Here is a 26,822-nt window from a genome sequence, read left to right on the forward strand (position 1 = left end):
TGTACTAACCCCTTGACAGATCAAGTCAAACTTTGGCACAGCCCTCAAGGCTTTTGGGGTCACTGTGTATATGGTGGTTATCAATGAGTTGGATATATTCTAACCCAGAACAATGAAAAAATGACAATAATAATCAGTTCCCTCTTGGATATTTGGGGGATTCAGAAGTTCTTTTAATCATCAATGTTATGGGTGGGTTTAGGACGATGCTTGCTTCATAGATTGTAGTGTATTGACAATATAAATTGTGCCCTCTGTTGGTGTTACAAGACATCACAGGTTCCATGCTGCACAAACTGCAAACAGTTACACAGCTGAAACATTTTTGCATGTTTGGGCCTTTCTCCATTGAACAATTCACTTTTCACTCGAAGTTTGTTCACTTCTATACTTGCTTACTTTCGTAATATATCTTTAGGTGGGCTGATCGCATCGGCCGCTTTGCAGTGATGGAGGGGCTGCAGTTGTTATGGAAACACCGGGGGTGGAGCGTTGTGAAGTGGGACCAGTTTGTTTTGTTATTGATGGTCACATGGCACGCTGAAGCTCCACCCACCTTCCCCCGTTACCACCGATTCAACCGTCTCGAGCTCCTGCTCCGGTCAGTTACTACAAAATGGCTGCAGAGGCTCCGCCGTCGATGAGAACCTACTGAACGCTCTGTGGTAGGAATTACATACCGCCTTGGCTGCTAAAGCACGCAAGATTTGCTCCTGTGTCGCTTTCAACTTGTGCAGATACACGATATTTTGACGGTAAATGCAGCATCCGGATTGGGGATGAAAATATTTTTAGCTCAGCCCACTTTGACATCAGTGTTGTCTTCGCCGCGGGTGCTCGGTTTTTATCGCAGTTGTTGGTGGTGTCGGGGGTTTGGTTAGCATACGGCTGCCCAGCTGAGCATGGAGGTTTTCTTCATGGCGGTGCCACAGTAGCTTGGACTGGTCGACCGCAGCGCCGCAGTTTGGATAATCCAAGCCCAGTGTTGTTGCTTGCCGAGCTGTCGTATTTGCAGCTCGGCAGACATTGGTGGGACGCTTGCCGCTTGCGCTGCCGTGCAGGAGAGGTGACATGGATGTTGTTGGCGCTCATTCCCACAAAATATGCTTTGTGCCTCAGAGAGGACTAACATGCGTCACCTGACTGGCTTTAAACGCATTAGCAAGCCGAGTTTACCTACAATGCACGAAAGCCTGCACAGTGTTACTGAGAACATTAGTGCGCTCATCCATCTCCATTCCTCACTTTGTGAACTGATAACTGCCAGCCTTCATTTTGAAATAACTGCTGGCCAGTGCATACTTCTGGCACTGAACTATTCCGTCTTCTTCGCTTTGATAAAGTCCCGATGCACGTAGCCAAGCTGCTTGATATTCCATCTGTGGGAAATCCAACTTGTCAGTTCTTTGTTTGCTGAGTGTGAGCATTAGAGAGCTGTGTAATCCCTGAGATATGATGCCTCCATCCCCTACAGCCCGGCTTGTTCTGCAGCTTGACATCATGCAGGGACACACACGCACGCACACACTCCCCTTGTGAGGGAAGTGTGTGCAGACTGGGAATGCCAGTGTCCTGATGCATGCAGAGGGCAGGCTGACTCAAGCTTTGATTCCTGCTGGTTCTACAAATGTGTCGGGCTTCCTAATTTGGGTCTGAAGGTGGTGGCGGTTAAGGGAAGGGGTCGCTTGGGTCTTCTCTGTCCCTGCTGGGTCGGGGGCCCCGAGTCAGCACCCAAGCCTCTGAAAGAGGCAGTGTGTATTCACAGAGAGGCACCAAAGGGGGCTTGATAACAAAACCAGAGCGCTAAATGCTGTGATTACTATACGGCTTAGGTCATAGCTTAACTTTCAGTTCAAAACCCTCAATGGCTCTTTGCATGCTGCTGGACTGGAGGGGGGGCATTTTGCCAGATAATGTCATTTGGTTTGGCGGGTTCTTCAGATGCTAAGCTGGATTCTTGGGTGGAAATGATGAGCGTTGATTCTATAAAAAGCCCTTTATTGCTGGAAAAATCTCTAATCTCTTTAGTGTAAAACTTAAACATTTGCTAAAAATGCCAGTTCTGCTCATCTTGCACTAATAAAGATGTTGTAACTCTTGGAGTGGTAGCTTTTGTATGCAGACTGTGCACAGTTGCTAGACTTTTATGGATCTATAAAGACAAATGCTGAAATACTGATAGAACCGCATGATTGGGTTTTAAGAAGACGCTCGTTGAGGTTGTTCTTTGATCTGTTGGACCAGATAAATTATCATCCAGCGTTGTGTACATGTTCCCATTATTTCTGATGCACACAGCTGGCTCTTGTACTGCAGATGAAGCTTTTGGAGTGTGTCCACAGAAGTTATTTAAGTGCCTTTCATAGCACCAGCAGTTGCAGCATAAGTTTCTCTTTTCCTCGCCATTAGGCCGGGTCAAAAAGCATTAACGTGACCACACTGAGAATAGCTTCAAGTAGTACAATCCTCTTTGCCGAGCACAAGGACTTTGTGAGTGCTTACCGGGCAATTTTTAAACCAAGTGAAAGGTACGTGTGACACGTTTGCTGTTTTTCTTTCTGTCTTGCTGCTGAGCTCGGTGGCGTATGCAAAGGTTTTTGATGCGTTGCCCCAAAAGCAGATGAGCAGAGGGTGCTCCATGCTCTGCCACGGCTGTAGTGGGTGTTGCTGTCCTTGCTAGTGTGCCTTTTCCCCGAATGCTTGCCGTTCTCTTGTTTGGCTTACAGCGATGGCATTCCTGGCTTCGTGCCCGGCGACTGCCGTCTACCACCCCCACCCCCCCTCTCTCACACATCCACAAACAGGCCTCATCATTCGTAGAACCCTCATCTTCCTTTTTTGTTCCAGCGTGGGGCATCGAGGCATTTACGCGTGGCTTTCGAACGTGTCAACTCCATCTACTCTTCATTTTCAACAAATTTTTACACCTGCTCATTTGAGCCTGTCCTTGATCTCTCATCAGTCTTTTTTTTTTTTTTTTTTTTTTTCCCAGCTTTCTTTGTCAGCGCAGTGAGCATCTGGTTTAAAGGGGGACACCGAGCTCTAATCCTGTTTTTCTGACAGGAGATTGTAATTCCACACAACAGAGCCGAGCTTTCTGGCCCATGTGCTTCATAATATGTACACAAGATGTGCTTTCCCACTGCAAACTTATAGCGCAGCTCTGTCCAAACTGCGGGGATTTCTCCTCCTTGTGATAACTCATTTTCAGAATTTCTTGTGTTTATATTTTGTTATCATGTTAATGCACCAATTGGCATTCGATGGTCAAGAAATGTCTAAATAGTTACAAACGGTGGTTGATAATCATAGCAATGTCTAACTTGCATATTCAGTCCACGTGCTATTATCAGAAGTGCTGCAGCATCCAGGTGAGCAGGAGTCCGAGGGTTGCTCTGTTGTCCACATGTTTGGAAATAAAATGGCAGGTCTCGCTGAAAGAGCTTCAGTGTCCTGCTCGGGGACCAAATGTCTCTTGAACTGAGATGATTTTGACGCTTTGCTCAGCGCTCACTCTCCCCGTCTAGGTCAGAGGCCTATAGCTGCTCACATTAACTGGAGCATCTCTCTTATCCTCTGATCCTGCATGACACAAGCCCCACTCATGCCCTGGAAAGGAGCAGTCCCTGCTATATTTAGCATGGCAGCTGCACCAGCAGGTTCCATATCAGCCTGCTGGATGCAAAAACAAATAAAATAAAGCGTGGTTATAAGTTGCCGGTGCCTCCCACAATTAGGGATGCAGAATTTATTGTGTCGCTCTTTTTTTAGTGTTGCTCTTTTAAAGCAATATTTTTACTGGTACAGTATTCTAAGCTGGCAGTACTTTCAGTTCGACCCGTTTGATTTTGCTGCGATAACAAGCGACTGGTTGTCTTTGTTTCGTTGCTGTGTCTTTATCCTCGTAGGCGAGAAGATGACCGTCATCTTTCAGGTTCAGCTCATTGTTCAGGAGAGTTTTTTTTTTTTTTCTTCAAATAGTTTTATTCCTCTCTCTTCATCCACCTGGGGCTATTGAGGTGAACACAGAACAAGGATGAGCTCTGTGAGGTTTAAAGTTGTCCAGATATACGTGTATTGACCGTAACTTGACACGACCGCTCCTAAGAGTTTGAAAAAGCGCATCTGATCTTCTGCTCTCGGCTCTTGGAAGACGTCTCACCTCTCATCGTAAAAGGCGTCTTCAGTTGTAAGTAGTTGATGGGGAGTTTTGGCTTATAAATTGTGGAAGGACCATTCACACTGATGGGGGATTAAGGTCACGTGTGTCCCAGACTTACCTGGCGATTAGGATTACCGTAACTTGGATGGCTGAGAATCTACAACAACACCAACCCATTCACTTTGAACGCCATTTCTGTTGGTATCTGTTGACTCTCTCACATTGAAGGTGGTGGGGCTGCACCTTTAGTTGGTCACTGAAAAATTATATAAGGACATGGATGGTCAGTGGGCGTTTAAAGTGCAGTTTATCAGCTTCATTTAACATAAAGCACACTTACAAGACACCAGACAAAAAAGACTGTAATTGTGTACATCCGATCACTTTTGAAATGAATGTAGACTGATTGATCAGGCCACAATGCTGGACCAATACATCCAGTTAATGTGAATGGGCATTGGACATCTCTTGTACAGCTCAACTTGAGTCAAATGAGCTTAGGCTGTGCACATTCTTCATCGTTCACATCCAGTACGCAGAAGAAGAAGCCGGTAACGGCTAATAATAACCACGAGGGATAACATGAATCTTTTTGTAAAAAAACAAGAAAGTGTCTATGTAAATGATATAACTGAATTCCCAATAAAGCTGCTCTCAATCACACATTTTCTTTTGTCAAATGGCTTAACGCGTCAAAAATTGGGACTGATAATCCGCTCATTAAGACCACGTTTCGACTTGCAGGTGCTTAAAGCGTTTCCACGCTGTCGCACCGCTCCAATAAAAGCCTGATTCTATAACCGCCGCGTTATCTGACAAAATCCTAATTCACATAAATAGTTAAAGACGGCGCCTGTGCATTGATTTCTGTTACGCCTGCTCGTGTGATGATCTGCCACACAGAAAGTTGGAAGCGGCACAATGTCTCGAACATTTTCTCACATGGTCCACAACAGCATGGCATCAAAACAAACTCCGGTCAGTCATATGGTGACAGTTTGAATGTATTGTGTACCCACAAAAAGGTATCCAGCTGTTAAAACACGTCTGATAATGCCTACTTGGATGGAAACCTCTGTCCAAGATGTCCATGAAATTCCTTTCCATGAAAAGAATTTCATGGACTTCATAAAAATGCATATTTGTGCCTCGTATTCAGTGATTGCAGACGCACACAAAATGCCCTCACGGATGTAGCTGACATTTGCAACAAAGGGCACGAACAGGGCAGTCAGAAGCCAGAGTAAGGACACGGTTTTTCTTCTTCACGTAAACTTTGTTGAACCCGAGCTCTCAACGATGTCACCCAGCTGTTTTAGTTGATTGATGCTTCACCGTGGACTACTTTCCCAGATTCAGCTTCACATTTTTCTTGTTCCACAGTCGGATGAAACTGATTTCAGCGCCGTGTTTAAGGGTACTGTCTGTCTCCACCTGACTGCTCGCCGGGGCCTTTGGGAGTTCCTGTTGCCAGGCAATGGCACATGTCGCCGTCGCCTGCAGCGGGATAGCCTTGGCAGGAGAACGGGCTGACGGTTTCATGTACATATCACATTTTAAGGTTGAAGGATTCAGCCGAATGTATTTTTCCAGATGTGATCTTCCTCCGTCTTTGTCCTTTTTGCTGAAAAAACACAGCTTGCGTTTAAGAAAAACAAGGATTTTTTTTAATTTTTTTTTTCAGTGGAAGCTTTGGGCTTGGGTGTAAAGCGGCTCCCAGCTGGTTGCCTTGTCATATGAAACAATGCTGTATTGTAGGGTTGCTTTCAGCTTCAGTGTGTGAATGTTGTCAACACTTTGATCCTCAGCACCGGGTGCTGAAGCTTTACGGTGCAACCAGTAGGGTTTAGAGACGTTGTCAACAATCCAGAATGCTGTCATGAATTGTGTCTCTGTGGTCTGCCCACACATTAGGTTTGTTGGGGATCCATTTCCCTGTTTGGGTGTGTCGGCTGAAGACTGGGAGCCTCGTCTCCAGGGGCCCCAGCATGCTAGACCTACCAGGCTTCCCTAATAGTTTCCAGAACCAAAGACCGCCAAAATATAGCACACACATGCTCTGTTTGCACACTTTAAACATGTTGGGAATGTTTGTGGGTTTATGTTGCACTCCGCTCCCGAGCTGCATATGTCTTTACATTGTGATGTCGAGCGGTTGTTTAATGACCGTGCGCATGATGTTCCACATGTGTTACTGACAAAGAGAATAACAATTGAACGCTATAGGCAAATAAATCACTTCGGCAGGTGCTCGCCTGCTGAGGCGAAACACTCATCACCCCCAGCAGGTGCTTGGGATTAATATTTCTCCTTCTCTCTGTTTTTATGTTCAAGCTGTGAAAAGAAGCAAAAAAAAAACAAACACGAGGAGAGAACCATTTGATGGAAGATAAGAAAAAGAAAAAACAAGAAGAGAAGAAAAAGAAAGAAGCTGCTCAGAAAAAGGTAATTTTATTTCAAAACCCACCTCCTCCCACGTTTGAAGTTGGATTGTTTCTGTCTGCCGTTCGACAAAACTCGATGCGTTAAGATAGTTTAAGCTTCTGTGATTAAAGCTGTTGTGGTCAGCTGATGAACTGGTCTTATAACCAGTTTTTAAGAAGATCAATTAAAGCTCCTTGTGTACGAAATTGGAGCTTTTCACACCAAGAAACATCTTTGCTCTTTTGTTTGATTACTACTTTACGACTTTCCGTTTAACCGAAGATTTAGTCACTGAAATGCCAAGCAGTTTATTTCATAATGGAAAAAGCTAATCAATGAATTGAGAGTACTTTCATTCTGTTATAACGCAGCACAGCTCTGCAACAGGTGCTTTCATTGCAGCTGTATTACACCCAACATGTGGATACTGAGCGCATGGATTTTGTTATGTTTCCTCAGGACACAGCTTTATGCAGTCCTCGTCCTCGTTGTGCCTTCTTCTACCTTTACTCACTACTTTAACCTTCAGTGGGTCTTCTTTTTACAGTGTTATGTCGCATCCGTCCTCAACCTTTTGTGTCAGTGCTGGTCAAGGTTTGTGTGTGTGTGTGTGTCTGTGTCTGTGTGTGTGTCCAGTAAACCCATTCACCCTCGAGCACTAAGAATGAACATGAATCTTTTTAACATTTCAAAACAAGAACAAAACTAGACCCTGAAAATTTAGTTCTGATAGTTGTCGATAGTTACTGCACAGCTGGTGACACAGCACACAAAAATCTATTTCCTGTTTAAAAAAAAAAAAAAAAAAAAGAAAAGATGCTTATTGTTGTTTTATGAATAATTTCTGTTTTTCCTTTTTTTTTCAGGCCACAGAACAGATAACCAAAGGTAAGTTTTGACTGTGTGTTTGACTTGAATCAATATATGTTGTATCTGGTTTACAAATTTCTTGCATATTCACCTTTGTCTGCATGGCTAAATGGTAAGGATCCTCTGTGCAGGCAAAAATGATTCTCTTCAAGATATGTCTACTATGTGTTTGTGGAAATTGTGCATCGACCTATTTAGATGGCTATTACCTGGTAAGCCTGAAAAGCTTCGATTTGAGCTGACAGCTGTGTGGGGACAGGAACCATTAGATTTAGTTAAAGTAAAGCACTTTTAACTGGAATTGTTAGCAGCAGCCAGGTGGTCTGAACTACCTGAGCTGAAAATGGAAGCCAGGTGCCCATACGAGACTAATAAGGAGCACAGGGAAGGTGCAGCTGCTCCTCTGGTCTCCCTATTGGCTTCTCGGGCATACCTAGGAGGGAAGAGGTGAGGAGGGGATCTCAGAAGAAAAGAGAGCAAAACAGCCAACAAACAAACACGAGAAAGATGAATGCATAAATATGACTGAAAGATTGCTTTTCTTTTGGAGAGTGGGCTTCGTTTTCAGGTCTTGATCTCCAGCTCTTATGGCAGCTGCACTCTTCAGTTTGTTTCCCCAAGCCGGTGTTCTTAATGACCTCAGAAGCCACGAAGGTTCGTCAGTTAGACGGGGCGCTGATCTGTTTGTTTGGATGAGCACATTTAAGGGGGGGGAGGTTCGGTTCAGGATATTAGAATATCTGGTGCAATGGATGCCCAGTCATGTGTGTGTCTTTGTCCAAAGTTGTGTTAAGATAATTGTTGATTACTTTTGGTGGCTAAATTTGTTTAGATGTGTAGAAAGCGGGAAGCTGACTTGCGCCGGCCGTCTTAATTCAGCTGTGAACTCTGAGCTTTGAGGAGTCAATTCTTTGACCTCCAACTCCCTCCTTGAAGGATGGGCTAATGGAACTATAATGTCAAAGACATGCTCCCTCCCACCCCCAACGCCCTATGTCAAACGAGGCTTTAATATGCACAGTTAATCCCTTTTCAGACATCAGATAAGTAACATCAGTGGCAAGCGATGACATCCAATCATTCAGATATTGACTTTTTCCTTAATGTTCCTCACCCCTCGTTCTGTGAAATTAATGAAAGGAGCAACGGCGCGTAGTATTTGCCAAATGTCAAAATGTGTCCTTTCGCTATAACGGTTCATATTAGCCAGCGACTCACACCGCTGTTGCGTAAAACATAGCAATGGTTGATGAGGTTCTAAATGTTTAAGACTGTCGGTGTTATACTTGTGAAGTGTTTCATTACGCTGGCAGTAACAGTGTAGTTGTCATCGACTTGAGTAAAAGGAGATCTTTAACCTTACTGGAGGACCGTCTCCACCGTCACGGCTGCAGAGTTACTTTTTTTTTCTCACATATCAACATATATCATTTTGCCATAAAGATTCATGTGAAGCTAACAAACACGCAGCATAATGTTAGGTGAGGCTGTGCTGCATTGCAAGCAGTTGTAACAGTATAGCTGGACAGAAAATAAGTTTCAGTTGCATCTCAAACAGCCAGACAGTTTGGACTCTGGTGTTATTTCTAACACAAGTTATAACACAATTAGTCCGATTCCTCGGAATGCTCGCCGCTACTGTTCATGTCTGGCCTAAAATGTGATTGCTTCCATGTCTAAAGTGATATGTGTATGTTGCCATGTCCGACCTCCTCACGTTGCCTTTTTAAAGCACCGGGGGGGATAATTCACACATTATGTTCAGTTGCTATCAGATAAATGGGAAGCAGTGCATGTCTGAAGGGAGTTGTAGTTTCTTGGCTGCTGCTCATAACAGGAAAAGGATGTTACCTCATTTTAATGTCAGATTTGATTGTTCAGCATGTTCTGTGAATTTTTGTGCACTGCCGTTTCAAAATCATGCTCTAATTCTGACATGTACCGCCCACTTTCTTCACATTCGGACTATTTATACAATAGTTTATCGTTTTTGTTCCTTCTCCCGCCCTCATGTTAGCATGTTAAACACGTTCACAATCAGAAAACTCTACAGATGTGAAGCTGTACAGCTTTACGGTAAAAGCCTGCTTTCATCTTATTATCAAGTTCATTTGTTGACTCCGTTTCTGTGGTGAAAGCTAGCTAAATACCAGAGCCGGCTGGACTTTTCTGTCTGTGTGTGTGTGTGTGTGTGTGTTTTGTACCACCTGTTCCTATGTGATTTGTGTCTGGTTCCTTGGGACCCACCGGATCTCAATCCCAATGCTGTTTGCAACTCCATTGTGCCCCAGCATTCAGTGACACCAGTGAAATCTAGACTAGATGATGAGTTGTAGCATTTTCGTCCACTGATTAGTTGTTGGATTAAGTGAAAATCATTAGGAAGGTGAATTTGGTCAGGGATGCAAAAGGATGTGTTTAAGTGAAGAGCTTAAACTCAATGAAAGCCTCAGCTGTCACATGTAACATGACAGTTGCGTGTTGGATTTTTTAAATTTTCGTTATCAGTCTCAGGAAACCGTAACCTCAAATAATAAATTCTAATAATTTATTGACAAATGAAAAGAAAGATGCAGATTGTCTGTGATACTGATATAAGGTGCACTGGGACCTAATTAGGAGAACAGGGCAAGTGTTGGGGCTGAATAAACATGCAGCCATACACAAGAGGTTTCCAGGAAGACCCCAAGCATCATAGTAACACTACACCACCTCCCATCATGTCTAGCAGAGAGGCCCACCATGGGACCAGAGGAGGACAGCAAAAGGTGGGCTGCAAGGAAAGAGATGGAAGGAATTGTTATGGTTACTTCTGTGCGAGGAGTGAGGGAGGGGGGCTGCTGAAACACGGGGGCCTCGGTTTGATTTGAGAGGGCTGGAAAACTGTGTGCGAGAGCAAAAGAAACAGATGGAGCCACGTGAAACTGTTAGATTGCACTCCAGTTTCCTGTTTGCCGACACAGCTGAGGGGGCCCTTTGTAGGTTATTTCTACTGGTCCATTTCTGTGAGACGCACACAAACGCACACACACATACTCCCTCTCCTTGTCCCCTCATGTAACAGTCAAACACCAGCTGCATGTTGTGCGTGCTTTTTGTGTCTGCACAAACACACAAGTTGCTGCTTCGCTCCTATTAAGTTTTATAATGGCACTCAGAAAACCACCCCGTGACTCTCTAGAAAAGAAATTCAGATTTTTATTAGCAAACATTCGCCAGCACTTCACACCGTGGCTGTTCGGTTAGTACACTATCTGGTTTCTTTAGCGGGCAGCGGCCCATCGACCTCTGCTGCAGACTACACAACTCAGCCCAGACTGCCTGAAAAGCAGGGCCTCCCTCTGTTGAAAGTAGTTCATCTGTGGTTTAAAAGCTAAATGAACTCCGCCTAAGGATTTACAAAGGGAGATTTGTAATTTATTTATTTATTTTTTTAATTGCATTGCACGATTTCAAAAGCCAAACTACTATTAAATCCATTTGCATATTATGAACTGCTAAGTAGGTGAATTAGCCATGTGTATGGAAACATTGTTAGATGTCTGCCTGAGTGAAAACAGGTGTGTTGAGCTTTCTGTACTTTAGCAGTTCATTTACAGTGAGTGAAATGTGGACCACTCTGCAAGCGCCCTCCTAATAGCAGCCCACAAGATAAGTCTTTCCATTGCATTTGTCTCCTAATCATTTTTCATAAAATTAGAGACAGTCCAGTTTAGCATGGCGTTCTCCTTTCTCTTTTTTTCTCCTGTGGGCTCATATTTCACTGATGATGCAGGACAACATCCCCCAACAGTATCCACTTGGTGGCTTACCTGTCACGACTTGTAACTTGCTGCTTACAGTAAAAATAGCTGTCTGAATGCGAAAAAAACTTAAAGGCAAGTGTCCTTTGTATGGGCCGGATGAACCGAGCTCACGGTATCTGGAGGTCTTTATCTTGCTGTAGGCAGTGAAGTAAGTTGTAACATTTTTTTTTCATGGGGTTGTGGAATGCCAGGAAACATTATACTGATATAAATGAAAAGTCCTATTGTTGTGACAGTCGACTGCATGCTGGAGGCTGTTTCAGCTGGACCCACTTGTGCCTACAATCACTGTGAAGCACGTTGTTTTTTAGTATTAACATAAATGAATAATTTTACGGTATTATATTTAATCCACCCATCTGTTTTTGTTGCTTATAGGGGTCTCGTTCCTTCACTTCATTTCGTAACCAGAAATTAGATGTACTTTAGTTTTGTTACGTTAAAGTGGAAGTAGGCTGAAATCCTGAAACTGCTAAGGCAAAATCGTCTGAAAGTATATCTTAACATAAGATGTACACATCCACTTATGCATTCGCTTAAAAAGTCAAACTCAGTTAGCGTGGATGTAGTTTTATTTCAGTTACTATTTAGATATCAGCAGTCTGAAGAAGAGCAACTGTGGTATTTGAATTTCAAATTTCGGGAAGTCCCGTTTAGAATTGAAATCCCCCTTTTTCCTGCAATGAAGATGCTGTCTGTCATGATTGCATCACATTATAGAGTCAGACCTTTCCTATGTACATGTGCCCAGCAAACAGTAACTTTAAACAGTCTGTTTGTGTGTATTGTCACCGATCAGCTGAGGCATGCTGCTGTCAACGAGCTACACTAGACTTCATTTCCAAGGGTTAATGAGCCATTGGGTTTCTATTCTTGCAGTGAATTCTCATCCCTATCAATGGCAGGGCATAACAGACGCATACATCAAGGCGCACATTTACGTAGCGTAATAAAAGATAACATTATTATAAGTAGCGTCGCCGCAGTCGTTTCATAACCAATTAATTTACCGTTTCGCATTCGCTTAATTACGCCCAGCGCTTTGTGTTGGAGAGCCATAAATTGTGGTGCGATCAGGGAGGGGGGGATTTATACCGGTGCACCTCTTGTAATCGTCACCGCCTCTTTCAGACGTCTTATCCCAAGGAGCACAGCTGAAATTAATGCAGCAGTCGTAATGATAAAGTGCATTTCAAAGCTCGAGTGGAGGAAGCGTTGGATTCAGCTGCTGCTGAATGTGCACGAGTCTCCTGCCAGCACATATTGTCACTGCAGTCATTTTTGACTCGCCATTGCCTCATCTGACATATGGGCCCGATTTCACCATGAGGGTGCAATCGGAGCACTAAAGACAAGTTAAAGAATTAAAGGATTTATCATGGAAATTGGTGTTTATGCTGTCTTTTAGGCCACGGTGTGGAGGGATGTCGCCTTTCAGACATTTAGCTGCCATCTGTGCTTTAACAGAGAATGTTTTTCACGTTGAAAAAGCTGACCATTTAAGAACAAATTAACCAAAATATTCAACCACTGGGGTCCAACGCAAGGGCCGAATGAGATTTCTCCATCGCAGACCTTCCCTGCCTCTCGCTGTTTCTGTGGCGGCCGTCTGAGTTGGTGCGGGCTCAGCAGGTGCTGCCCAGGTCAAGAGGACATGATGTTCCACGCTCTTTCACGCTTCACTTCCTCCAAGTCATAACACAGTGGAATCTGGGCTGCCTACAGCTGTTGGCACAAAAGGCCATGGGCAGGGGAGTGATGAGTCCAGGGAAATGGTTTGTTTCTGCCCTCCACCTGCCTTCTGAGACCAGCAGTCTCCCAGAAAGCTCTCCTTTAACCTCTGAGCTGTCATAGGATGAGGAAACTGTGTTTGGCCAGAGATTATAGAGGGTGAATATATCTAGTGTTACCTCACAGTGTCAAGTGTCCGATGGTGAGAAACGGTCTAATCTGCTGAGTCCTTTTCATTGTACCGTTAGATATTTAGCTCTTTTAAATTTCTAAGTGGAGTCTGATGAAGGGAGGGTTCCCTCTTAACTACAGTTTCACAATTTTTTTCATTTCTAATTAAAGCCTTTAATCGTCTCTCTTGTGAGGTTCGCAGCTCACATTTCAAAGCCTGTGGGAAGAATGAGACGGAGACCTCTGCCGACATGCCTCCCCTCTTTATCCTTCATTCGTTGATACTTTTTCTGCTACGTTTTTCAGTAGAAGTCCGATAAGTGTCCAATAGTGCCTGTATTTCCTTTTTTTTTTTAAATGTTTTTTTTAATCTAAGTTACATTGAGATTTTGAAGCAGTTTGGACACAAAGGCAGCAACACATAATACACTTGGAAATATTTTAAGATGGCATTCATCCTGAGAAATTTCTGGAAAAGAAAAAAGAAACTTGGCTTGAGGTTCAACTGGTGGAATTTTTGCCAAAGACGAGGCTCCGAGTCTAAACAAAGGAGGGGGTAGATGTTTTACCCTCCTGGTTTGGTTTAGATGCTGCACTCCTATTTGCTGACTTTTGTGCTATAAGTGTTTCTAATTGGTTTGATCAGATAGCCCAACAGATTTTTAATATTCTCTGTTCAAACTTTTAACCTCTCTGCCAGCTATTTTTCTTTCGGGCCATGTTTTTGCTCATTTCTGAATACATGAATATTTAGCATTATTTGTTTGCTATCCAAAATCTCTTGGTGGGAGATTTCACAGCCTGCAATCCTGTCAACAAGATTTTCGTTAGGTGGTTTGTAAATGCTGTAGTCATGCCTTAACTTGGACAAGGGTTAGGGTTCAAAGCCAATAATCCGTCCCAAACTGAACTTCTCTATATGGTCCGTCCAAGAGTAAGGTCACCTGAATTTGGCACAAAAATTGGCACCGGACCTCGGATAAGTTCTTTGAATAATGAGGAGGCCGCCTCTGAGGAAAGGGCTGTTGATATGCCTTTGTTTGGAAAAATCCCTGCCAAAGCCAACTGTTTCAAAGCTACAAACAGACAGTAGTTTGGATTTCAATAGCAATCCGTCACTTCTGCTTATTTCCAGACCCACACACAAACCAGGAGTTTGTAATCTGATAAAACTCACAGTTTTTACCTCTCTGTTATTTATTGTCTTTACGGTTACACAGCAGGTGTAACCGCTACACGACATCATGACTGATTAAAGTAACCTGCATGCTTTTCACATATCCTCATGCCACACATCTGTTTTCTCATGCACTGAAAACCAAATTCACAAAAGGTGAGACTGACGCTGCTGGTGTTTCTGCTACTTTTTAGATCCCTCCAGTAACCTTTTTTTCCAAAGTAGTGACAAGTGACACATCTATCAACTTCTAAGGGACATCGCCAGTGCTGCCCGACAAGGGCAACATCTCTCCACAGCTGCAGGACGACCTTTTCTTGCTTCTACTGCTCCGCTAAAGGCAACAGTACCTGTGAACTGCTTTCACATGCGCAGTGTCGTCCTCATTGTGTGACAGGAGGCTGTGGAATGCATGAGAAATACGTCAGAGACGTTATGTTGCTTCCAACATTCTCTCTAGGAGATCATTGTAAGTGTTAACATGCACAGATGCTCTCTTTAAACTATTGGATTTGTCGTTTTAACGGGATGCTTTTCAGTGACAGTTTTGGACATCTTTAGCTGTCAGAAGATTAAATATCTCGCTAAGCTGAAGTCTAGACTTGAGAACTCTGCCAGTCTGCCTGGTAAAGTGTAGGTTTCTCCTGTTGGTCCTCAATGTCGCCATCTGTGCACATCCACACATGAAGCTTGCACACAGACATATCCTCCATCTTCAAGGTCACGCGGCCGGTTTTTCAGCTTTTACCCGAGAGCCGGCGAGACCGTTGATACGTTCCACCCTCTCCCTCTCTTTCACCTACCTTCAGCTCTTTGATGTCTCCCCAGACAATCTCCCCCCAACCTTCAAGGTCTTAAACAGTCAGGCAAGCATGCTATCATCTTTTCTCTCAGAAAATTAAGATCCTTTAAAAGGGGAAAATGGGATGTCTTCCTCTGCATGGAGCACACACAGCCCCAAGGCCGACGTTTGATGTGCATCTTTGATGAACTGGGAATTCTTCTGTGCAGCCTCACAGCTGAGGACTGTGTTTTTGCAAATATGCTGTCATAGAGAGTGAGTCTGATCTCTCTTTACTCCATTTCACTTTTTCAGCAAAGTGCTGCCTTGGGAGACACATGCTCAATAAGTCACGCCTGCCAGAAGCATTTATTTGTTTTTCTGCTGATCGATCTGGCATTTTCATTAATAACTACGGCTAAGAGGAAACGTTCACTGTAATCAGTTTGGTGTCGTTTGTGTTGCTAATTGTGCGGGACTTGTGTCGTTCTTTGAAGGGCGGGGGGGGGGGAAGCAAAGCAGCGTGGCACGGTATTGACAAATAGTGGTCTAATTGTAAGCGGATTTGGAGCCAAGCTGGTTTCAGGCTGTGAGACGGGAGCTCACAGTGGAGCTCACAGTGGAGCGCGCAAGGGGGTGGAGACTTTTGTACATGCGCGCACACACGCCGGCGCACACCGTTCTCTTCATCACTTACCCTCCCTCCTCTGCCTCCTTCCCTTCCTCCTGTACGCCGGCTCTCTCTTTCGTTCCCCCTCCCTGACCCTCCTGGTTTCTTTCCTCCGATTGGCTTACAGAGCAGCCAGCCGTCTTTCCCCTTCCCCCCAGCTTCCAGAAAAATCGACGTCACACATCAGAGAGTCCTGATCGCCTCCATAACTATTATTATACATTGTGGCACAACCACAAAGTCCTCTGTTTTTACGAGGAAATCACCTCTTAAAACCAGCTGGGCGAATTGACCGGGTATTACTGCATCCATCTGCTGCCCTTAATACAGTTATAACGACAAGAGGATAATAGTAGATCACTGCGAATGAAGGAGAAGGGGAGAGGGGAAGCACAGGAAGGTGGGGAGGGATGAAGCACAAGAATGGAGAGGAAATGGAGCAGATGTAGAGAAATCTGATGAGAGGGAAGCTCCAGCACCAGAGCTACAGGGAGAGGGAGACACAAACAGATACAGGCTGTAGCCAATAGAGAGGCCGCGCAAAAATTACATAGGAAAGCCACCCCCAAGTACCCGTGTTGTCATGTTAGACACAAAAACACACAGGAGAAAAAGGGATAAGGAGCATTCGGTCATGATGTGAGAGCGAATATGTCTGTATTCACGAGGCTGTGTTGGCTGCATGTTCCACGACACCATTTTGCCCTCTCCCCTCAGCGTGGGCCTCAGCATTATATAACTCTTTGTTTTTGTATGTGACGCGCTGGCCGCATGTGCACAACTTATTCACTGCTTCAGCGCACACACTCAGGATGGCAGCCAATGGCGAAGCACTGCTCTTTGTAACTCATTTAGGCCGCAGAGAGATTTTCTCTTTCTTTTGATTGTTGATTTCCTTGCCCCCCCCACTCACCCCACCCCCAGCTAGAACCCAAATACCATTTTAGCTCAGTGCGCATTATGTCCAATCAGCTGATGTTTGGGTTTGCTCACAAACAGTCTGTGTAGGTTTTAAACACGTTTTTGCTTACTGTTTAGATTGTAGTTTACCAGCTTATTTTATTATGTAATGATGTGCGCTGAGGCGATTATCCACAGTGTGCTTTGTTTCCCATAATGCACCTCAGGCTGATCCTCCTGAATGATTTAATGATGACCCTTAACCTTATACCTTCACATTTTTTTTTCCGTTTCTTAGCGGCATTTTAATGCAGCTGCAAACGATATCTTCAGAGCAACTTGTCTAACGACAGTCGTTAACATCAGACATGACATTTTCAGAAATGTATCCGGTGCAGCCCGCCTGAGATGCACGACGTTTAAGGTTGATTTATCTCATTGTTTAGTTGTCCAAATGCAGTGTTTGTTTGCTGTTGAGCAAAAATAAAGTATTTTTCTATTCTGTTCTACCTGCTTGGCAAAATGTACAATGGTGAAATGTCACCGCACCACGTCGCACTGATTCCAAGTTGATGGTAAATTAGTTTTTCGTCGATTCAAGAGCGACATGCTGCTCTTAAGGTTGGCTGCTCCGCTGGAATATTCCGTAAAGATAAGATGCAGAACTCAGACTAAGCGCAGACCATTGGAAATGGCTGGTCAGAGCTGACAGAAAATCACTCTCTGTTGCCAGGGGTAACTAAAGCTAGTGGGACACGAGCACTCGGCTTCAGCAGCTGTGCCAGCAGTTAATATCCAACAGCTTTGGTTGAGCGCTGAGAGGTGATCATTTTGGAGGCTATAACCTGCCACAAACTATGAATAGCTTATGTTGATGGGGCTGAGCACTCTTTACATCACTGTCCTGGTTGAGACAATAATGAAGAGGCAAGTCCAAGTCCATTATCTGGTAGTTGACCTCTTTATCACTTCTAATCTGTGAACAGGCCCCATGGCAGTCTGTGCAATCCCTGAAGGCATTTTTAGGTGCCACACTGGCATTATTACAGTCCACTGTTCTCCAAAGAGCAATCATGTGTTTAGACTGATCACTGCCTAGAAAAAAAAGCTTTAGGCACTGAGTAGGGACAGCAAATCTTGTGCGTTTATAGAAGTGTCCTGACTTGCCTTTCTGTATTTAACCTTCTAAAAGTGAGCATGGGTTTGAAAAGAGGCAGCGGAGGAAATGCTCTCCAAAAAAGACTGGCGATTGCTACTTTTGTGTGTGCGCTGTGGCTGTAACTTACAGCGGTTTCATTTATGAACAGATTTCTTATTTCATGTTGTTGTTTCTTGAAAATATCAGATATAACAACGAATCCAAGTAAACAATGTTCAAGTGTTTGTTTTGTTTGTTTTTTTCAAAGTGGCGTACTTGTTGTCAACTTATCAGCCATTTATTTATGCTAGAGTGCTCTTATCAACTCTACTTGTGCCTAATACCCTCTCATCCCTGCATTTCTGCTCTGTTTTTTTTGTTTTTTTTCACCTGTCTCCTCCATCCTCCCACTTCCACAGTGCCAGACTCTGCCAACCTCGATCCCACCCCTCCTTTTCCCCCCGCCAACCCCGGTGCCATCCCATCTGTACCCCCAAGCAGTGGAAATGGCAAGCGCGTCCCCTCCGGAGGCCAGCCGCAGACAGCACAGCAGCCGCAGACTCCGCTCCAGCAGCGCTACCCGCCCAGAGAGGTGCCCCCACGCTTCCGACAGCAGGAGCACAAGCAGCTGCTGAAGAGGGGCCAGCCTCTGCCCTCCGGTACCCTCCCTCTCATCACGACAGGACATCCCGCTACTAGTGAACCTGCAGCAGCAACAGTAGCCATAAACTCCTCTCCATCCTGCTCCTCTTCCTCCACAGCCAGCTTGCCCACAGGTCAGCCTAGACACTCTGTTGGTGAGCCGCTATCTCTTATGTTTGCAAGTTTGAAAAGATTGCAAAGCGTAAAATATGCAGTTGAAAAGCTGGAGTTTGTTGTGAATTACTCATATTGCTCACAGTTTAAGAAGTATTTATCTAGGGGCCTGACATTGAATAGCTGCATGACTATACCTGTCCTGAGAAAAGTGAGTAGAGGATATTTCTAAGGATTGTACATTGTGCTTCTACTTTATTTTTTAATCCGGTTTAATGCATCTGGCTTCTGCAAAATATGTAACTTTTAAGCTCACATTGCAGGATTGACTTCATTTGCCACAGTTTCTACACAAGCTCATTTAAAATAGACAACAACAGGAAAAAAATCAAGTACTTCCTCCCATTGATAAGAAGAATAAAGCGCTGTTGGACGTGCATGACTGTGAGGTAAAAACAATAGGGTCTCCTCTGGAGTGGATTTTAGTTTTCTGTTATATTGGTCATGTACGATGCTACTCAAACATTATTAAAACCGGCTCGGCTGATAATGAATCTGTTTCCAGTATCTGCATAGGTCTGTCGGACTGTGGAACAGCCCGAACAGCACAGATAGCCACCAACCGACCAAAATTTGAACCGTCCTTCACATGAACATTATAGGACCGACAAGTTTTAGCCAAATGGAAAATAAATAGTTATATTGTTATCGGGAAACCATTTCAGGATTAGGATTGGACTCTACACAGTGTCTTCCTGACCCTTGAGAAAGAATGTTAACAAAATGCTGCAAAGAGCAACTGCAAGATTACAGGATGCAAATATTTTGCATTGACACTTGTGGATAGACTCAGATTCCCACTTGTAAGCTGCTTGGATAAGTGTCAGGAGTTTAGTTCTTTTCGCTCAGAATGCTCTGACACCGTCATCAAAACGTCTTTTTGTAGTCCGTGTTGGATCTTAATTTTTTATATCCCCAGATAGGGTACTTTTGGTACCATAGAAGAGTAAATATCATATTCCACAGTATAAGCTCTTGTGACTTTTGTGTTTTGCAACCATTTTTGAAAGATCATACCCATATCTACTCGTGTGATGTACTTGTAAAGTACTTGCATCACAGGTACAGCTGACTGTTGTTTGTTTTCACTCAGCCTGGCTGGGAATTAGAAAAGAGGATTGAGGAACACAAGGGTAGAGGATATAGAGTAAACACAGCTGGCTATCTTTGGTGTGTGTGTGTGTGTGTGTGTGTGTGTGTGTGTGTGTGTGTGCGTGTGTGTGTGTGTGTGCGTGTGTGTGTGTGTGTGCGAGCGCGTTTTCCTTCCTGCTGTTTTATGTGTTTTTCTGTGGTAATGGTCAATTACTATATTTCCCAATAAAGTATTATTTGCTGATTGATTGTTTTAGGGCATTTGGCACTTTGCGCTGTCTGAGTGGCACGGCCTTCCCAACCATAACTAAGTGTCTTAGCATCGCCCGACTCCTCTAATGCTGTTAGAGTGCAGATTTATCTCCATAGTAATGAGATGTTTATCCTGTCCTCATCTCTTTCTCTGCCTCCTCCTTCTCATCATCACCCTCCTACTCTGCTCTGAGCCTCAGTATTTCCTGTTTTTGGAGGAGGAGCAATACAGCTAGTTGGCTTGCTGCCTGAGTGGGACTGGCCTGGCATACTGTAGATAGAAAGACTGAGAGAGAGAGAAGGAAAGAAGGGAAGACGAGAGCAAGCGTGGCAGAGGTCCAGGTATGTGGGCTGAAGTGACTCATGGCTTACGGTAAAAGCTCCTGCTTCTCTCCACCCCTCTCTGGCAAACCGGCCCGGCTCTGCTTTTGCTTTTCTGTGCCTCTTTGAACTGGCGGATTGTATTTGGACGCTCATGTAGGGGGACCTTCCAGACCCTTCTCTGCCAGTTGCTAGTCTTTAAAATGTGCAATATTATTCTTCTGCACACACAGCACCACATGTAATCCCACCTCCATTTGCTGTGTCTGCACAGCCCCGTCAGCTGAGAGAAGGATTTGACCCCTCTCAGCTTTCATGCCATGCTGATAGCCAACAGTGGAAACACACTTGTTGCATTCATTGCCTTTCATTTTCCTCTTCTCTCCATCTGCAGACTGCACCTCACCTCACTCTGTAATTCATTACACGGTCACATGTGAAAAGTTGGCCTGATAAATGTGTCCTGTGTGTGTCCTTATGTACATATATGCATGCAAGTATACACAAACATTTCCTTCCCCTGCAGTCTCAACTTAATGTCTCTCCACTCAGCTTGGCAACAGCCACAGCATTACTCTGCTGGAAAGGCATGTAAACAGTGGACTGCTGATGTGTTCCGAGTTCAGATTTCATATCAATAAGGAGTATTTACCTTGCTGTAGAGAAAACCCCTCCTCATTTGGGGTTTTTGAAGACATAAGGAAGTCTTTTATTAAGCATACAGTTGCTTGTAAGTACTTGTAAGCCCTGACTTCTCTTTAGCCCCTTTCACACTGCCGAATAACCCGCGTTTAATTCGCGAATTTAGCGTGTCCGCTGTTGTGTTCACACTGCCGACCCGGGCTGCCGCGTCAACTCGACTCGCCTTTCGACCCGCGTCGGACCCTAGTCTTTTTGCCGAGCCGAGTTTGATGTGAACGCAATCGACGCGGGTCGGACGTGGGCGTGGCGTGACGTGAGGAGTTTAAAAGACAGAATGGACAGCTGATTCAGAACAACAGCGACAGGTGAGGACAAGTTTTACTCTGTTTTAGCCTACATCAAGTTGGAGACATTTTTTAATATGGCCAACTGGGGAGACAAGGAGGTCCGCGAGCTCCTCAGCCCCCGAACAGAGGACGTTATTTTCCGCCACATTTCGGGGACGGTGAAAGATGGACCTCTGCTGGAAGGGCTGGCGAGAAAGATGGGAGAGCGCGGTTTCCCACGCAGCAAGACGCACCGTAAAGTAACATCTCCATGAACTGCATTGCAAAAATTAGTTCTCAAGGTGTCCCGCCATCGTTTGTTTGAAAAATTTGATGCAGACAGGTGTATTTCACCCTACCTCCGACGCATGGCTTGTGCCTACGTCATTGTACACGCCCAGCATTTTATGTGTTTCGTGTGACGCTCTGCCACTAGGCAACTCCCCCTGAACTCGGCTTCAGGCGACACGGGTCACCCTGACACGCCAACCGTTCACATTGCTCGACGCGGGTCGAAGGTGCAATTTGGACCCGCGGGTAGCAGTGTGAAAGGGGCTTTTGACTTGTTTAGTGTGACTGTTGTAGAGCTAATTCGATAATTAACTTGTGTTAATGTGTTGGTGATGGTGTTGAAAATTCACAGCCAGTTTATTTTATTTATGTATTTTTTGCATTTGTACAACACCCTGGTTTATAGCCCATAAAATAATTATCATGGTTTTATATACCAGTAGGAAGTCGTAGACAAAACAAGACAACAAAAAGACATCGCAGTGTTAACGGGCCTTGTCAAGTGAAAGAACCAAGCTGATAAAATGCTGTTTGCTTGTCTGGTGGAGGAGAGAGAGCACATGCACGCTATTCTTGATTTGCTCTTTAAGTCTGCTGATGATGCTATAAAAGAGCCTTGGGAATCCCCTCAAAGAGGACTGGGATGTCTTGTGATGTGATTAAACATCAGCTCACTGTTAACCACAAGTGTTCAACTCTCGCTCTCTTCCTTTTGTTTTTTTCTTAAGTATTTCTATCTTGTCTGGCGTGCTCGGCGTCTTCGCTCCTCTGACTGCCTCTGCAGCACTCTGTGACGCACATGTTCTCCTCCTCCACCTCCGCTAGACCAAAAGCACAGCTCACACATTCTTGTTGGCCCTTGGGCTGTTGGGATTAGTCAGGCCGCACATACTAAATGCATGTCAGTCTTTCCATTATTGCAGCCCTATTACAGCGTTGCTTTTTTTCTTTTTTTTGCATGGCTAACAATCCATATCCCAAGGCCCTTTCATCTAGTGTAGGTATGAACGAGTGAGCTATTTTAAGACTGGCATTCTGAAGACAGGCCTTGACCTGGATTATCCTGAAGAGGAGACGGAGAATACTGACAGGCAAACATGACTGCCTTAGTTTAGTACATGAAAGAAAAAATTTTTTTCCTCTTCCTTCCTTGCTCTTAAAATAATGTTGACATCATGCTCTATTAATGCCAAATCAGCTGCAAAGAAACCAGCCATATAAAAGGTTTTCTTGCATATGTGTTTTGGTAAAATCCCTGCTTTTATGCCGCGGTTACTCATTCCAGGATAAGCAAACTATATTTGCCTCTTTGAGATTGGTCAACAGTAGATGTAATAAACTACTGACTGTTAAGTGTGCATGGCTGTGCAACAGCCTCTAATGCTTTTTTCTTTTGGTGTCGGCAAATGCAGGTCGTTGTTGTTGTGCTGCATTTCCCTGCCTCACTCACAGCCTTTCATCTGTTACACAACAGTGTCATGGCTTTGTAGATAATGATAAACTGTGTTGAAGAGTAGCATATAGATCTAAAAGGTTTTTACCTTAGATATGCACCAGTTCTAACTACTGGAAAAGCAACCCTGAATTACAAATATGTTGCCAACAGCTGCCAACCTTGATCACGATGAAACTTTCAACTCATTCACACATGTAGCTGGCACAGTTAATGTGTCGGTAAGTGGGTTTCATAGTGATGGCAATCGATCAAGTCGGTCCATCTAGGCAACAGTTTCAGCTGTTTTATTTTCACTTCTGTGCTTTTGTGTTGGCGCTTTACAGCGTATCAGATCAAAAACAGAATGTGAAGTTTGCGATCATTAAACAAAGAGGTAGCACATTCCTGGGAGGCGTGTGTGTGTATGTGTGTTTGTGTGTGTGTGTGTTTGTGTGTGTGTGTGTGTGTGTTTCTGCCGGAGAGCTTGTTCATCTAGCTGGCAGCGTGCATTGTCAGCTCTGTACCATCCAGCATCTCTGCCCCTCGGGGACTTCATTAAGCCAGGATCAGTACAGCTGCGGCCCACACAGTCCTTCTAGATCATTTCCTCTTTCTATTTTCCCAACATTCATCTCTGTCCTTCATTTTCTATCTCCTCCATCTCTGTTACTCTGGATGCCTCCTTTGTTCCACAACCATTACCTTTCCCACCACATGAACTTATGCGCATATAGTGGGCCACAAACGTTATTTGGACAAAAAAAAATACTTTCTCAAACTTGCACAAATACTATTTCAGGTTGTTTTTTGTTCATAGGAAAACAAAGCACAAATGACTTTGATTGAATGAATTTGCCCTGACGACTGTGCAACACTGTCCAAAAGTGTTGGAAAAAGTTCTAAATAACAAACTTGTGTCTGATGTATTGCACAAATGTAGCAAAATGGCAAGAACAAACGAGGTGATCTAAGAGAAAAGTTCAAGCTTCATCTGCTCAAATGAGCCAATTCATCCAAAAGCCGAATATCTGACATCTTGTTGTCTAATAAAACAAAATCCATGCACTTTTATGATCCAAATACGTTTTGTGCATGTATACGTGTTATGAATAGTGAGGCCAAAGAAGATTGTGGAAGGATGGTACACCTGCTGCTCTGAGTAGGATGTTTGTGTGTTTACCTTCTGTTTTTAAGGTTTAGATGAATGGAAACAGTCGGTTCACGGTCGGCTCTGTGTGAATGTTAACACACCAAGCGCTAGTGGCCATGACCTAAACGTGCGTTAAGTCACCACAGTGGAGAGGAACAGGAGACTGAACCTAAGCAAGAAAGGGACTCTGTTCTCCACTAAACATTGACTTATTGTTTTGTTGCGAGGGCGCTGGAATCATTTGTAAACAATAGCCGCCTTGATCCAAAGGGGGCTCTTCTCTCTTTGTCTCACCAAGCTCCATGTTCTTCTCATCCTGTCTTCTCTATCCCCTCTATCTCATGGATATGTTTCCAAGTCTGTCTGAAAGCTGTGCCTTTTCCGTAGCTCTTGTCCCGTGTTTGTAATCGAATCACCTGTCCATAATCATGTAAACGGGAGCATATCCAAACGAGCTCGCCCGTTTTGTGCCCTGTATCCACAACGTATTCCTGTAAAGGGGGATTTTCCTCTCCAAAGCTTGGTGCGTGATCTCTGTGTTTTTGGCTCGTAGACATATATTTTGTGACCCTTTTTTCGAAGGTTGTGAGGGTGTGGGGGCTAGAAGAGTTAGAAGCTAGAGGAGCAGAACCTCATGCTTTGTGAGTGCCTAAGGAAAGCCTCCAGTCTCTCATCCCCTTCTGCAGCCAGCCATGTTTCATTGCTTTTCCAAAGAGGAAGAATATCCCCCGTCAGGACAGGAATAGAGCGTGATATAAATAAAGCCAGAGGGAGGCAATAGATAGAAGAGGAGAGACCCAGCCAAAGCAGTGTTGGTGGGAGGGACAGAGCGAGAGCGGTGAGGAAGGAAGGGAGGTGTGGGGTTGGGGGGAGTTGTTCATGCCGCGCAAGAGCTGTGCAACTTCTTGGCAGCATTTCAGAAATGAGCCTCAGAAGCTTGGCGAGCAGAGCAGACATATTGAGACAAGGATGGTCGCTGCGTTGCACAAAACCTAGCTCTTTACAGGATGGTTGGGAGGCACCTCTCCACAGGTATTTCATTACGGTGTTGTACATCTCTCCTTACTCCTGTCTCTGTGTTTTTCTCCCTCGCCTGTTCTACCACATTGTTTTGGCAGCTTTTATTTACATACGCTGCTGATGAGTACTTTTCGACATTCAGGCTGCAGCAACAGTGTATTGTGAGCATGCAGCGTTGAGTTCTCACATACTGTGTTATTGTTGTGAATGAGGGGTGCGCTATCGAAGCCGCAGTCGTGGAGATACAGGCTGTAGATCAGAGGCTTTTTAGCTCTTATTCAGCACTGAGAAAATGGCGGTGCTGCACTTCTTAGCAGAGAGACGCTACAGAACGACAGCGCTGTGTGTCAGAAACACAGTGCCCTCTTTTTTTTTTTTTTTTTTCACCCCCTGCTTTCTCCCTGTGTCCTCTTTCCCTCTCATGTAGTGGCAATGAAGTAAGTTTGAAAACAGGAGGTGGCACACGAATGCTGCCACTTCCCTCATGTAGTTGTGACATACTCAGTGTACTTGTATACAAACTACATATGCACGTGACGGCGCATGTAAACAGCAGCAGTTGCAGCATGAGGGACAGCAGAAATTTGGCAGTGAGGTGGCGCTAGTCTCATTAGTGAAGTGGTCCGCTTTTGGCCTTACTATTTTTCTCTGTGGCTCCATGATAAACACTGACTCTAGCACTAGTTTTGCTCTTAGCTGTTTGGTATTAGAAGGAAATGCACTTATGATTTCTTGTGACCTGAAGTTCTTTTGCCTACCGATGTTGAACGCACTTATTGTAAGTCGCTTTGGTTAAAAGCGTCTGCAAAATGACCGTAATGTAATGTAATGAGCTTTAGTATGGGTTGTCAGAGCAATTGTACAGGCAGATGGAGGCTGATGAGAAGAGATGGGCTTCCCAGGTCTGTTGCTGGGCTATAAAGTTTTTGTACTTCATATTAAGTAAACATCCTTACTGTAGTGGCTAGGAGGTAATAAGTTAAGGATGGTCCAATGATGAAACCAATCTGCTTGAAGAAATTGTATGTGATTCAATATTGATAAGGTTCATTTCTAAAACTATTTGTTTTTTTAAATGACAGTGAAATTGCATATTATTATCGTGGAAGGTTTATTATATTTTTTCAAATCTATCTAGCAGAAGCAGGATCTCTAGAGGACCTTTTTTTCATATAAATTAATTGCTTTGCAGAGCTTTTTAGCAATTTTTTTGATACTGAGATTCAGCAGCAGTTAAACATTTTTGAACTAGCTAAAAAAAAAACATACAAACCAATTGAACTGATGGAACAAGTCCTCTGTTGCTCACTCCATTACTTTTTCACAGATTCATTGCTTGGTATTAACTATGCAAATTAACTCTGGTTGCTTCAGTTGGTCAGGTCTAGGTTCAGGAATGTTATGTGTAATTTAATGCAATTCTGGATGGAAACATTGTGTAAGCTCTTTAAAACAATTCCACAGCAAATATGCGCCATAACCAAAGCTAAAGGTGGTCCAACGAAATATTAGAGTGTGGCTTTCTTAATTTTTTTTCCTGGCCAGGCAGTGTCTTTTTGAGTACTCAAACAATAAAACGGTTATTATCATTACACTGTGGCTATCTTGTAATTTTATATTTTATTTTTTTATTTTTTAATCATTGAA

General features: G+C 44.0%; 1 protein-coding gene across 5 annotated transcripts in view; it reads left to right on the forward strand.

Annotated features, from left to right (window-relative positions):
* Nucleotides 1-589: 589 nt before the first annotated feature.
* The window catches only part of tnrc6c1 (trinucleotide repeat containing adaptor 6C1), a 40,330-nt gene continuing 14,097 nt past the window's right edge, over nucleotides 590-26,822 (forward strand). For 2 of the 5 annotated variants that reach the window (XM_075454841.1, XM_075454844.1), the window contains exons 1-4: nucleotides 590-665; nucleotides 6,497-6,607; nucleotides 7,453-7,474; nucleotides 18,250-18,627. In XM_075454841.1, the coding sequence (XP_075310956.1) occupies nucleotides 6,545-6,607; nucleotides 7,453-7,474; nucleotides 18,250-18,627 (463 nt within the window). In that variant the 5' untranslated portion in view covers nucleotides 590-665; nucleotides 6,497-6,544. The other 3 variants (XM_075454843.1, XM_075454842.1, XM_075454845.1) reach the window with 3 other exon arrangements.

The sequence above is a fragment of the Odontesthes bonariensis genome, chromosome 21 (genome assembly GCF_027942865.1).
Source record: "Odontesthes bonariensis isolate fOdoBon6 chromosome 21, fOdoBon6.hap1, whole genome shotgun sequence".
Classification (NCBI taxonomy): domain Eukaryota; kingdom Metazoa; phylum Chordata; class Actinopteri; order Atheriniformes; family Atherinopsidae; genus Odontesthes; species Odontesthes bonariensis.